At 45.2% G+C, this 12800-nt stretch overlaps 1 protein-coding gene across 1 annotated transcript; it reads left to right on the top strand.

Moving 5' to 3' along the window:
• Positions 1 to 4019: 4019 nt before the first annotated feature.
• Positions 4020 to 11450, top strand: LOC121595393. The gene is made up of 4 exons (XM_041919330.1): positions 4020 to 4123; positions 4205 to 4385; positions 10781 to 10935; positions 11014 to 11450. Exons 2-4 carry the CDS (start codon positions 4328 to 4330, stop codon positions 11152 to 11154), a joined length of 354 nt encoding a protein of 117 aa, XP_041775264.1. The 5' UTR covers positions 4020 to 4123; positions 4205 to 4327; the 3' UTR covers positions 11155 to 11450.
• The last annotated feature ends 1350 nt before the right edge of the window (positions 11451 to 12800 follow it).

Below are 12800 nucleotides of genomic sequence, written 5' to 3'. Positions count from 1 at the left end.
TGGGTAAGATTAGGAAGTTTCCAACCCCGGAGCAAATTGAAACTGGAAGGCATGGATTTTGGCAGAGGTCCTGGTGGTCGGTTTTGTTTATGTGGTAGGAAGTTTCGGAAAGCTGAAGGTCTTTTGATATCAAATAGAATGTTGCTATGTGATTATTAAAAGACGGGGAACAGTCAATAAAGAAGACAACCGCTCGGTTGACCTATTTTTCGGAGTCGTACTTGATTGGTGCCGTGACCGGGATAACGCAGCATTATTTTTGCATTGTAAATGAAATAATGTAGCAGGAATGGAATTTTTTCATCACTGAAAGATTCATTTAATTGGTAAATGCGTTTCATACGGCATCAAAATAAAAAAGGAAAGTGAGGCAAAATGCCCCGGAAGATTAAGAAAATTACATAAAAATAATTTAATTCACTTTTTCATAAATTCTTAGAAAACCAAACAAAATATTATTTCAAATATTTTTTGGCTTTAAAAAAAATACTGACTCAACCTTGTTATTCAATTTCTTTATGTTTTATTTCATATTGACTCTCTCAATTGTGGTTTATTATGTGGTTGATGATTTATTATCCGCTCTTGTCTTTCATGACTAAATTATGATAGTCCTTACTTTTATGGCCTTAGTTTAAGTTTAGTACTCTGTAATCCGTGTTTTTGTTGTTCTTTAACGAATACAACTTTTGATCATTTTAGACGAGGACACTTTACCTCTCCTTACAGTCATTTCCGTAAAGTATCGCTAACGATGTTCACTTCAACACTGCAAATCACAAAGTCGAGACGTGAAAAAAGGAAGCAAAAACTTCCACCTCAAGTTCACCGGCTGGCTTTTTTTCCTTGAAAGAAATATAGTGCCACAGAGACACACACAACAGTAAAAAAAACGACTTCAAAATAAAATTCCAAACCCAATTCCGGCCGCAGCTACGTGACGATGGATAATCCGTCCGCCGTTGGGTGTTGGGGAGTTTGCTAGAGCGAACGAGAGCGAATCTACTGATATTCTTTCCTCCTTCCCTCCTGTCCCGTCCCGCGTATCAGTACCCCGGGCAAAACAAGCGTGTCACAAGCGTGGATTTCCTTCCATTATGCAAATCATTATCATCACCGTCACCAACAGCATCATTATGTACAGCATTCCCATCATCGCCCGCCATCGAGACCTCGGGCGGGCACACCGCCTCTCGCCTTCATATTCATATTCATATTCGAGCGGTGTGCGAAGTCCATTAGAAGAATGGCTTCTTTCCCTTTTTTTTTTGTTTCGTTTCGCTCGTTCTGTTCACTTGCCTCGGTGTTTCCCGTGCATGCTGTTGCTATTTGTTTCCTCGTGGGTGATATGTACACCGGTTCTTCCCTGCCGAGTGACCTTTCGGTTCCCCTTTCACCGCGACGATTCGCGACGACGGTTCGAAGATGATTCCACATGTCACCGTTTATCAAATTGTTTCCGTACGCATGGAGATGGCCTACATAAAGTGAGGCCGTGGCGTGGATCGTACCTAGAGGGACACATCTTCCAGGGGGGGGGGGATGCTGACAGCGACGCCAGTGTCGGTAATATGCATTACACAACCGCCAACAGCTCCGTACCGAGCGAAGCGTATCTTGTGCGATATGAGTAATTTATTAATTTGCCATTTGAGCAAAGGACCGACGACGTGCCGGCGTTTGTTGGGTGACGGGCGACAAGCAAGAATGCTTAAGAATAAAAAAAAAAGGTGCCTCACATCGGGCCACTTTCTAGGCTTAGGCATTGCTTCGGGAAGATGAAATGTAGCTATAATTGGAAGTAATGGCAATTCATCTATCCACGCTGATGGAGCACCACACGCTGCCGGCTCCAAACGGCAAGTAACATGCCAAGCAGTGACGAAATGGATGAGCATTCTTGCAAATCTTTCTCGATTCGTCACTCCATGTGTTGATGAGAGTGTTCCCGTAGCTTGTAAGGAATGTTTTACCATGTAACAGTCACTGCTCGCATCACAGCGGGCATCAGGTGCTGCAGAAAGCACTTTCTACCTAATGGAAAGACAACAATTAACCGGTGCCTCTTATCGTACCACCGTACAGAAGCAAAGGCTTGTCTGTTCGAGGTCCACTCTAGCAAATTGAATTTATTTGCTAACATTTGCTTACTTTTATTGCAGCTCGCTACCGTTTCGCTCCTGAGTTGACAGGTCTGCAGCTGTCATTGTGTGAAGTTGTGTACAAACATAAAATCAAACGACCCCATGTGTCCATCGCGCCCCAGAGATGGAACTCACCGTTGGAGGATGGGCCTACCGTTATCTGACTTCTGGCTGCTAAATCGCCCGTAATAGGGGGTGCCAATTACACTGGATCACTTACCCGGATCTCTTACAGCGCTGCAAGAGAGCAACGTCGCATTTCCCACATTGCCAGACGGTAGACTGAGGCCAGTCGAAAAAGGCATGTCCAAACCGATTAGTCCCGCGGTACTGCCACGGCACGGCGATGCAAACAATTTTAATAATCGCTTCCCCGTGAGCCGTCGCTTCCCTTGCTCGGCTGCATCGGAATGCTGGCCCGAGCGGATGCCGAACCGCTCAGGAGAAAGAACCGCTGCAAAGCCCCGGCTTAGCCGGTGCAGCTCCAACGAAAGGTCTCTGGTAGGTCAGTACTGCGCGCGACCGTACCTTCTTCGGTGGATGAATTCTTCACACCGTTTTACGCGACCGCCCCGTTACCCGTTGCTGGCCAGTGTTATGAGAGCTGAGTGTCAAATCTTTCCTTCCCCGCTGCCCCGGCCCGTGAAAGCTCGCCCTCTTCCACCGGAACGGGGAACAGGCACGCTCAGGCCTGCTGCAGCGATCCAATTTCTTCCACCTCCGTTGCTTCGGCGTCGTGTTTCACTTTTGATCCATTTCCATTCGGCTGTCGTTTAACTGTAAACTCTCATGGAGTGGCTCTTTTTTTTTGTTGCTCGTTTGTTTTCACTGGTCAGCAGGTCGAGCAGGTTGTCAAGTGGCATCCCGGGGTCCATCGTACAAGCCCCTTTGTGGGGGAAGAGAAGATACGGACAAATTGTGTGCGCGTGTAACTTGACGCTCCAGGAGGTATAGAACGCGTGTTCGCCAAAAACAAACAAAAAAAACACACACACATAAGCACCACTATCCCATAAATCTAGGTTAACTGGACTTTCTTGCTGTGGCTCAAAGCGCACTGATTAGGTTGAGCCCGAAATGCTCGACACGCCACAATTCGCTAATGAGCTAAGAACGGCGTGGAAACCAAACAAGACGCGCAGTTAGCAGCAACAGCAGCAGCAGTAGCAGTTTGTTGTCAGTCTTAATAGCCCACATAATAACCACAGTTACGCATCGTGATGCTACGCTCCGGTCCCAACAAACACACCTTCTGAACCAAACCCTTTCACTGTTGCTCTTGCAAACGGCCCCCAAACGGCGAGAGGCAACTCGGCTACTCCGCCAGCGAGAGAAAGAACACATCTGCAACACAAGGGAAAGCAAAGAACGCCAAAAAAACTATTCGCATACGGTCAGCCAAGGGGCCACGTCTACACGCGGTCGTCATTCTCTCCGGGGAGGTTTGCAGCTCTCCAAAACAATATCCCCCCGGGGGGAACATCTTATAAAAGAAGGTTCAAATTGCAATGTGAATTTGCACCTCAGTGTGTGAGATCTTCAACAAGAGGGGAAAGAGTCGGTGAACACTTTCCGTCAGCAAGTGGGAAGGCGGTTTTGGCGAGGAGAACTAATTCGCCTCCACCTTCAAAGATCTTGCTGGTGATCTCGCCTGAGGCGACAACGGTGCGCCGGTGGTGCTGCTGATTCGCTGAGTCAACATCGAATCGCGATCAACTTGATCGATCGATCCGACCCCATAAGATTCCGGATTGCTGTATGTGATCGTCGTGATCTCTCCCTCGTACTTGTGTGATCTCACTCTCTCTCTCTCTCTCTCTCTCTCTCTCTCTCGCCCTCTCTTGCTCTCAGTCACTTGATCTCACTCTCCTGTGTCTGGAAAGCTTAAAGACTGGTACGATCTGGTCGCGATCAATCATTTACACGCGAACCTGCCTACCGGACGGACTGTTGTGCGAGTGTATTGGGTGTTTGTGAGGGTGTGTTTGTGTGTGCTTGTGTCTATTTGAATCTGGTTAGTTCCTGCTGCATTGTCCCATTTTTTCTCACCTTGCTTGCAGTTCACGTGTGGTGCAGTGATCAAGTTCACCGCAAAGAGTGTGTCCCCGAATCGCGGAAGAGTGAGCAACAGCTAGCAGTGTGTTTTGGTACCTAAAATCATAATCCCCAACCACACCAACACGATGAAGTGGATGATTCTGAGCTGTTTGGTGATCGCCGCGCTGATGATGCACGCCGGTGGTAAGTGTTGAGAATCAGATCAAGTGTGCTCGGGTAGTTCTCTGTAGGACGCGGTAAAACGCTACTCTTAGATAGCGTTGGTTTTGCATGCGCATGTCCTTCTATTCCATTTTCATCTGTAAATACATTACCGTGAGTGTACTCTAGTGTAAAGTGAGTTTGTAAATAGTGTCAACTCATATCGTGTAATCCGTTCCGTGTACTTATCTTTATCATCTGCAAACAATTTCCGTTCTTCTATTACTTCACATATATCTACAGTCTCTAGTCATCCTATCCGATCGTCTGTCTTTAATTCTGCATGTCTCTTAAAGCCTGTCAATTCTTTCTTCTTTCCCAACATTTTGCATGTGTACATTTTCATCTCAAGCTTTCCGCGTTCCACGAGCTGTGCAAAAGTTACGACTTCTTCTCCCTTTCGCACAGAGACGTCACGGGATGTGCACCAGCTGTGGGCTCTATTAACTTAGAAGCGTTTACAAAATTCTGGGCAAATTTCTCCCTCATTCTTCTCTTCAACCCATCGTTCACACCTTCTTCATTCACCGTCATTGACTTTTATTTTTATGATGTTTATGGAAATAAGCTAACGGAACCCCTCTGTGTGTAGTATACGCGTGTGTGTGTGTGTTTTTGGGCGATCAAAAGAGCTGCATGAAACGAACACCCGAGGAGGGAAGATATCAATTCACCAAGTTCTTTAATGATGTTAGCCAGCCAAAAAAAAACGCAAACAAGGAAGTTAAAATTTATTGAACTATAACCGAACGCCCCGTGTATGGTATACCGGGGGCACCGGCACAAGACACGTTATGATGATAGATGAGATGCCAACCGGAAGGTTACGGTAATAACTCATACGCAATGGCCGTAAAACATGTGTTATGAGGGGTTTTCGAGGGAGCCTGTGGTGGTTTATGTTTTATTTTTTGGCAGATCACTGCAAACAAAGACGACTGAGCTTCTAATCTGAGTCTTTGGGCTTGATTTACTGGCAGCTTGTTTGGGTAATAGATATTGTATCTACACGTTACTCGCAAGGCCTTGTTTCTTTATGTTTCTGATTGAGTGAGGAATTAGAATTGTGTCTTTTTGTATTGGTAGTTTCCCATTCAAATCAATGTAATTACGCTCTAAATACCACTTTGAAATGTAAAGTCTAAATTCTGCTACGTAACTGCATCATTACACGGTTTGATTCGCGCGGAAAAGACTTGTTGTGAGCATTCTTTTTTTTTCGCTTGATGTTTACTTACCTCCCAAAGCATCGTTTCGATCAAATAGCACCGGTTTTGGGGCTACCCGCATGCGTGTATATTTACTGCAGAAATGATGCCATTAACCAGGCCCGACCGGTGAGGGTACTCGCGATCGACACCGGCAAGGTCATCTCACAGTGACGGAATGAATGGCAGAACATCCGCCGATGATTCATGTCAATGTCCTACGTTATGGTGGCGGAGGAGAATAAAAACTACAAGCCACCAGTACCACATCGAATCTTTGATGAATCTTTAACCCTAACATAGTTCGTGACGTGACCCTTAACGGAGCTGGAACGCGGAGCTGGAACAACACACCGACCACACGTACCACTTAAATAATGCTGGGGGCTAGGTCCACCTTATTTCCTGTCATACAAGCTAGTTAATACGCTCACTAATCAGTTGAGGCGTAGGATAGTTTGCCCTTTTTTTTATTTGTGCTTCGATATGGCAGTCCCTGCCGGTCCGGCCGGAGCAGCCTTGTGCCGTTCCAAGGTCGTTCGTTTATGGCTCCAGGCACGATATCGATCACGGTAGATCTTTGCCATTGAGATCACCTTTAGTCGTGAGAAGCTCGAAGAGAGCAATGTATTACCTTTGAATATTATTGCTCATAATTTTTAAATAAAAAATATTAAACGGTCAATTAAATCCTCTTATTTTCATAACTCGTAAAGAACGGCTTATCTTCCGCGGGCTATCGCGAAACACGTTACAGTTAGAAAGCAAACCATTGGCGATTTATTTGATGGCCAATTTAGCGCAGCCATTGATTAGCTAATTTTTGTTTCTTCGTTTTGGCTCCTCAAATTCCCATCCTGTCCGAATGAAACGTTAAAGACCAAAAATATTGTTTTGTTTTGCGTGAATTTCTTTTCCCCTCTCTGAATTTTCAGCGCTTCAAAGCTGGGTCTTTGTGTAGACGACATACAGAACGCTTCAACCCCTTTAACCCTCACATCCTCACATCGTGCGGGCTCAGCCATAATTAACCATCCCGGTCTGGCCAGAAGCGATGGAAGCTCATTTTCTTCCCAACACTGACCACCATCTTCTGCGTTGTGCGGGTTGGCGTTCACCTTATTTTTCGCATGAATTCTCGCCGGAGAGCATCCTCCCTGCTCAAAAAAAAAGTTGCCGCAGTTGCCATGGTCACGAAAGCTTTACGAAGCAAGGGGCCAAAATGATAATAAAAACAACGAACGCTGCCAAGATGTTTCGCTCTCTGCATCACGCGCATCCGTTTCGGAGCGGCAGACTCTTTTTTTTTGCTGCGCTGTTGGCCACCTTTTATTTTATTGTTGGCATCCTTTGCTTTAGCTCTTCCTTCCTTTTTGGTTCTGCCCAGCATCCGGCAAAGCTGTAAGAAGTTGGATGAAAAGGTGGAAACGGGGAACGGAAAGCTCAATAAAAAAAGAACGAAACGCAAAATAAACGCAAACCTAAACATTGGCCGTGCATTCGCGGGACCGCACTCGAGCCACGGTAGAACACTTCTGCACGGAATAATTAGCAACCGGCCCCGATGGCCAGTGTGGCTTCTTGTTTTCCTTTCATTTCGTGTCTTCCTTTTGGGGTACGAACGGGCATTCTGTTGGCTTTGCTAAAGGGTTGGGTGGACTGCATCAGCGAACGAGCGAGCAAGAGCTCTTTCGCAAAACTCTGCCGGGAAAGTTCTACGGCCGGTCAATGGCTTAGCCTTCTACAGGCGATGGTCGGAACGATGATAACTTCAATGGGAATTCTTACCAGAGACATTCGCTATCCGCTGTAAGAAGCGGCACAAATGCACTTGAGAATAAAACTCCTTCAAAGGGTATTCCCTTTTAGAAACAAATTATTTTATACTACAAATTGTGCAAAATCACCTCTAATACAATCAGCACTTAGGGTCGTCGATTTGATTATCAGTTCGGCTCGGTCCCGCTGCACAGCGCTGCCTCATCATGTTGCGTGGCAGTCTGGTTTTTGCGCTCTAATGAGGAGAAAATGGCAATAAATTTTGCACCCTAATTTGGCCCCGACTGGCATATCGCTAAGGGACGGACAATTACGCTATCCTTCGTAAGGCAATCAGCTGAAGCTTTGGTAGAAGCGCTTTGGTATGGAAGCGCTCAGCTTCAGACTAGCGACAAGCTAAACGAAACCGACTGCAGATGGGATCTGAGGGCAACCCGTCGTGCCAATGTGGGAACTAAAGCGTGCTGCTAACAATATGATACTATTTATGCATCTGAATCGCTTATCGCATGATTGAAAAAAAAACATATCTTTGGATATATTACAAGAATGAAGAGGTTCATTTTTAATCCGAACGAGAATATAGATTTGAATGTTATTTTAAAGGTTATGCTGGTTATTTGCACGTATTAAGAATGCATTGTTTCGCAGTGTTTCCGGACATGCTTCATGAACCTTTTTTTATACCAAAATACATAATATTCTCGTACAATCTATCGATGCACAACATAAAAGTAGTGTAAAATTGCAACAGATTGACTATAATACTCCTGCATAATATAGAATCTTTGAAGAAATCAAATTTCATTTATCACACTTTTAATTTGTGCAACAAAACCAAATGCTTATCAAAATTAAAAAACGAATATTTTGCTATTTTGTTTTTTTACTGCAGTTTATAAACAATATTGCAGTTTTGTATTACAACCAGTATCATTTGTTTCATTCAGAATTTCATTTCTGAATGGCACCTAATGGCAGGTGATAATGCTAACCGTTTAAATGTATTTTGCATTTTTAATTTAATTTTTGCTCAGTGTACCAAGTCTAATGCAGCACGCTGTGCATATGCAATGCCACTGATTTGCCGACTCCGATTTGCACCCATTCTTAACCACATGAAAATGTCGTTCCTCTTCTCTTCCCACCGAACGGTTTAGTGCAGAATGTTTGAACTTCCTGCAAGCTTTTCCCCACTGACTTTAAAAAATTAAAAACCTTCCTTAGCCGCATCCGCCGTGCGTGTTTCCAAGCAGTTTCGGGCAGAAGGCGCACGATTGCCGGCATAAAAATCTGTGATCACCTACCAGCGCCGCAGCTCGTTAATTCGATCAACCAGATGCACACACACACACACGCGCGCGTAAACCGGTTCCAGCTGACCGGTGCCGTTTGTATGGCCTCACCGTTGCATTCCACCGGTGCATTCGGCCGCTTTTATTTCCAACCCATTACCAGTTGGATGGGCAATTTTTATTGTTCCACCTCCTCCATATCCCTTTTCTCATCAAATGCACAGGGGGATAGGTGCATCGATGGGTTGGCGGCAAGACACCTCACAACCCACCCGAATACAACGAATAACTTACACTTGTGATCCAGTTTGCTTCGCAAACGCAGCGACACTTCCTGCCCAGCACACACCGACTCGGAAGTAAGGTGAGCTTTATCGTGCTGGTGGGAATTTTCCCTCCCAGCGTGATCAATGTCACCCGCCCACACAGCGTGGGGGGAGATCTAATGCAAATACGCTGCACTTTTGCGCAGCAGGAACGGCAGCCGCACAAAACAGAAACTAGTTTTCCGCAGCTGCTGCTGCTGCGTATTATTTTTAGTTCGCTTTATCACACACGACCGCCTATATATCGGTGCTGGTTTGGGTAAAGGGAAACGAGATCGAACTTACAACAACGGTGGCTAGAACGTTCTGAACCTGCTGGGAGGTTGGGTGGTGGGAGCTAAACGAGTTTCGTGCCAGCTCGCGGTTGACTCCACCCGCCGAAGGCCACCCTTACGAAAAGGGTGCACACACCCGTCCGGGAAGGGCGTAGGTTTTTGCTTTGCAAATGACAATAATTTCCATGCACTGCGTGTGTTGCGCCCTTTGGCTATTGATTGATGGCGAAGCGAGTTTTGCTACTTATCAACCGAAGTGGAGTGCTAATGCCTGCTATCAGGTCCGGTTTTGAGTGAGGAAATGAAAATATTCCCAAAGCAGCGCAACTCGTTTTTAATTTAATTATGCTAAAAGAGCTATTTGAACTTCAATAAACCGACATGGCACTTAGTCATACTGAACTGCACGATCGCGCCCAGCACAAGTCATAAAAATGCCTCACGGATATTAATTTCTTCACCGCAAAGCACGAAACTCGTGACCGGTATGCTGCCGAAGCACCATCGCCTTTGAACCTTCTGGGCCAAACGAGACAGCAAAACGGCAACCAACCAACCAACGAGCTCGCGCAACCTAACGGTGCAACAAAACGATCGCTCGAAAGCATTTAGCGGCAATTGAGTGATCCGCAACAATGGTTATTAAATTGAGACTCTGCTAAATAGAATTGCAACAATTTAACCACCGTTACGCGCGCCCGGTTCGGTGAAGAGCGCGGAAGAGCTGGAGAATTTGGAAGAGCAAAGCAAGAGGAAAAAGTCCAACCTCTTTACGACCATGTCCAACTGCTTGGGGAAGCAGTTTCCAATTCCACCAGCGCCAGAGTTCGGACTTCGCGCAGAATAAACCGCCGTCACCGTCATCGACGAAAGCTGTCGCGGTACACGTTAAAAGTGTCCGAATGACCACCGACGGCCGCCATTAACGTTTATGAAATCATGCTCTTCATCATCATTATCCATGGCCGTCATTATCGTCATTAGTGCAAATAAAGTGCCCGCGAGCCTCCGCGAACGATCGGGCGGTCGGTGACTTGGCTAGAGCAGTTTCATTCCTGCGCATAACATTCTTTGTAGGAAGATGCTGATTCTGAGCGAAAGAAAAAAGGCTAGAGTTCGGATCTCATCGCTGCTGGAATGGTGAAATCTTGCCCGCCGTTTTTTCGCATTCTGCAGCGTCAATCCATCATCTAGCGATCAATCAATCTTGGGGGTTTGGGTTTTCGGTGCGATGACTGGTCAAGCTTCTTGTGTGTGGAAAATATTGTCTTCACCTGTTCTTTGCAGCATTCTGTACAGCACATTACTCACCCAACATCATCCAACTTCCACTAACAAATGCGCACACACTCACTAGCACTCACTGCATGACTCACTAGCATTATACACTGTACAAAGTTACTCACGGGGGCGTGATCTTCAAGCTTGAATATCGCGATCACAACACCAACAACATTATTACAACAAAACAAACCATACCAAACACTTCTGCAGATGCTGCACCCCGCTATCAGGTGCTGGAACCACGCGATGGTTACGTCCCGGTCTACATCCGGCTCGGTGATCAACCGCTGGCCGATATCAATCCGGAGCTGGCAGCCGCATTCCGCGAGCCCGTCGCACGGATCAGTCGTGCTGAGCTAGCGCAGGTATTGTATCTTCGAGCAAATATCAATAAACCATAAGAAAACGGTGCACTTGTTTTAATATATCCTTCAATTAAATAGGCACTGCAGGCAGATCAAGGAGTCGCCCACTCCTCCAGCCTGGTTGACTCACACTCGGCGTCGGATGAGCACAAAAAGGTCTTGCTGGCAGGTTCAGCGGTAAAGCCTCATGCGGCACCAGCACCCAAACCTACCGTTTAAGAAACGGAAACGCCATTTTCGAAGGCAGATGGAGGCAGCAGACGAAATCCACCCATATTCCAGCTCTTAGTAAAACTAACCCGGCACAGTTACCTCTGTGTGCGAACGATGCACAAACGTCCAATGTTATTTATTTCGTTATAAACGCATGAACACACTCTCTTTTTTTAACCCTACCCTCGAACGCCGTGTCCGTATCGGAACGATCGTTCGAGCATATACCAATAAAGCAAAAATGGATGGTTGAATGGAGGAGCTAACTGACCAAAATAAAAAAAATGAAATAAACAAATCTACGATAGCGTTTTTTTGCATTGTTGTGTTGTTGGAGAAATGGTTTGTTTAAGTTTGTGAGTTTTTTAATTAATCCATTTAATTCCCTTTTCCGAACGCAGACGCTCGGCCAGACAAGTACAAGGATTACCCGAAAAAGGGTGGCTACGTGCCGGTCTATGTGCGCTATCCCAACCAAAAGCTCGGTGCGATCAGTCCGGAGTTGGCGGCTGCCTTTCAGGAAAGCTCGGGGCGTAGCTCCAGGGGAAAGCTTATTCAGGTATGGACTGTAATAGGCAAGGATACTGGTTTAAACTGGTTTAAATGGATTAAAGTAATTTATTCAGTTTAAAAACAAGATCCAGACAATTATAGACTATTTGGCGCGTTCTTTCGATTTGTAGAAAATTTACGGGGAAAGAGATGTGAACGAGATAGGTTGCGAGATAAGACTAACTTAATTTTATTCTGTACAAATTCAACTTGAAGATTTCGTGGTAGTAGTGTAATGATCCTTACTTAGCGTAGGTAGTATAAGTTTGTAGTATTAGTGTTAATAAAGGAACGGATATTAGTTTTGCAATAGGCACGGAAGCGTAAAGGTGTGTACGGAACCCCACAAAAAGGTTAAAAGCTTTCGGCACTTTACAATGCGTTGCAATAATATGCAAAGTTGCCACAACTATGGCCAGATACAGAGATATGGACTGGTACCAAAGACAGAATAAATACGACAACTTAAATTGAAATTAAATTGAAACAGCATTGTATTGCGGATGACATGACCAGTGACTGTGAACATCATTGGAATCCAAAAGAATGCAATGGTTTGGTCCAGGTTTAGATTCAAGGTCCATTCTTATCCTAACATCATCAGAATAACTGAATATTACATGAACGGCGGGCAAATCTACAAATGGAAAAAGAAATAAGATGAACATTCGGATCTGAAATGAAGAATATATCTCGGAGAACTAGAACAGTTACTATAATAGAGAGTAAAATATCAAGAAATTAAAGATTTACACTTACTTTATCCTTCAATTTCAACATAGGAATTGAACCGTCCGATACGCTTCTCCTCCGAGTCGAGCAGTGACGAGGAACTGCACAACGACATCACCGCCAAGCCCAAGGCAGTCAAGGTGGACTCGATCAGCAGCGAAAGTAACTCAAACTCGAACGAATCCATCTCGAACGAAAAGGAAGCAAAGGAGGCGATCAAGGAGTTGCTGAAGCAGATGAACAAGATCAGCAAAGCGGCTGCTGCAGCGAAGACTAAGAAAGCTTAGATGGAGGAGAGAAACAAAAGCAACAAGCTGCCATTAGAATAGAAATGAAATTTTATATCCCAACGACATACTTTAGACTCA

This window comes from Anopheles merus, chromosome 3R (genome assembly GCF_017562075.2).
Source record: "Anopheles merus strain MAF chromosome 3R, AmerM5.1, whole genome shotgun sequence".
Lineage (NCBI taxonomy): Eukaryota > Metazoa > Arthropoda > Insecta > Diptera > Culicidae > Anopheles > Anopheles merus.
Note: the sequence above shows the minus strand (reverse complement) of the source record. Positions and strands in the feature narration are given on the sequence as shown.

What these genes read in the sequence shown, in the direction of transcription:
- LOC121595393 (XM_041919330.1), top strand. Translation starts at nt 4,328, where the DNA reads ATGAAGTGGATGATTCTGAGCTGTTTGGTGATCGCCGCGCTGATGATG. An exon ending in GCTGATGATGCACGCCGGTG is followed by an intron (nt 4,386 to 10,780) that starts GTAAGTGTTGAG and finishes ACACTTCTGCAG; the next exon opens with ATGCTGCACCCCGCTATCAG. An exon ending in GTCGTGCTGAGCTAGCGCAG is followed by an intron (nt 10,936 to 11,013) that starts GTATTGTATCTT and finishes TCAATTAAATAG; the next exon opens with GCACTGCAGGCAGATCAAGG.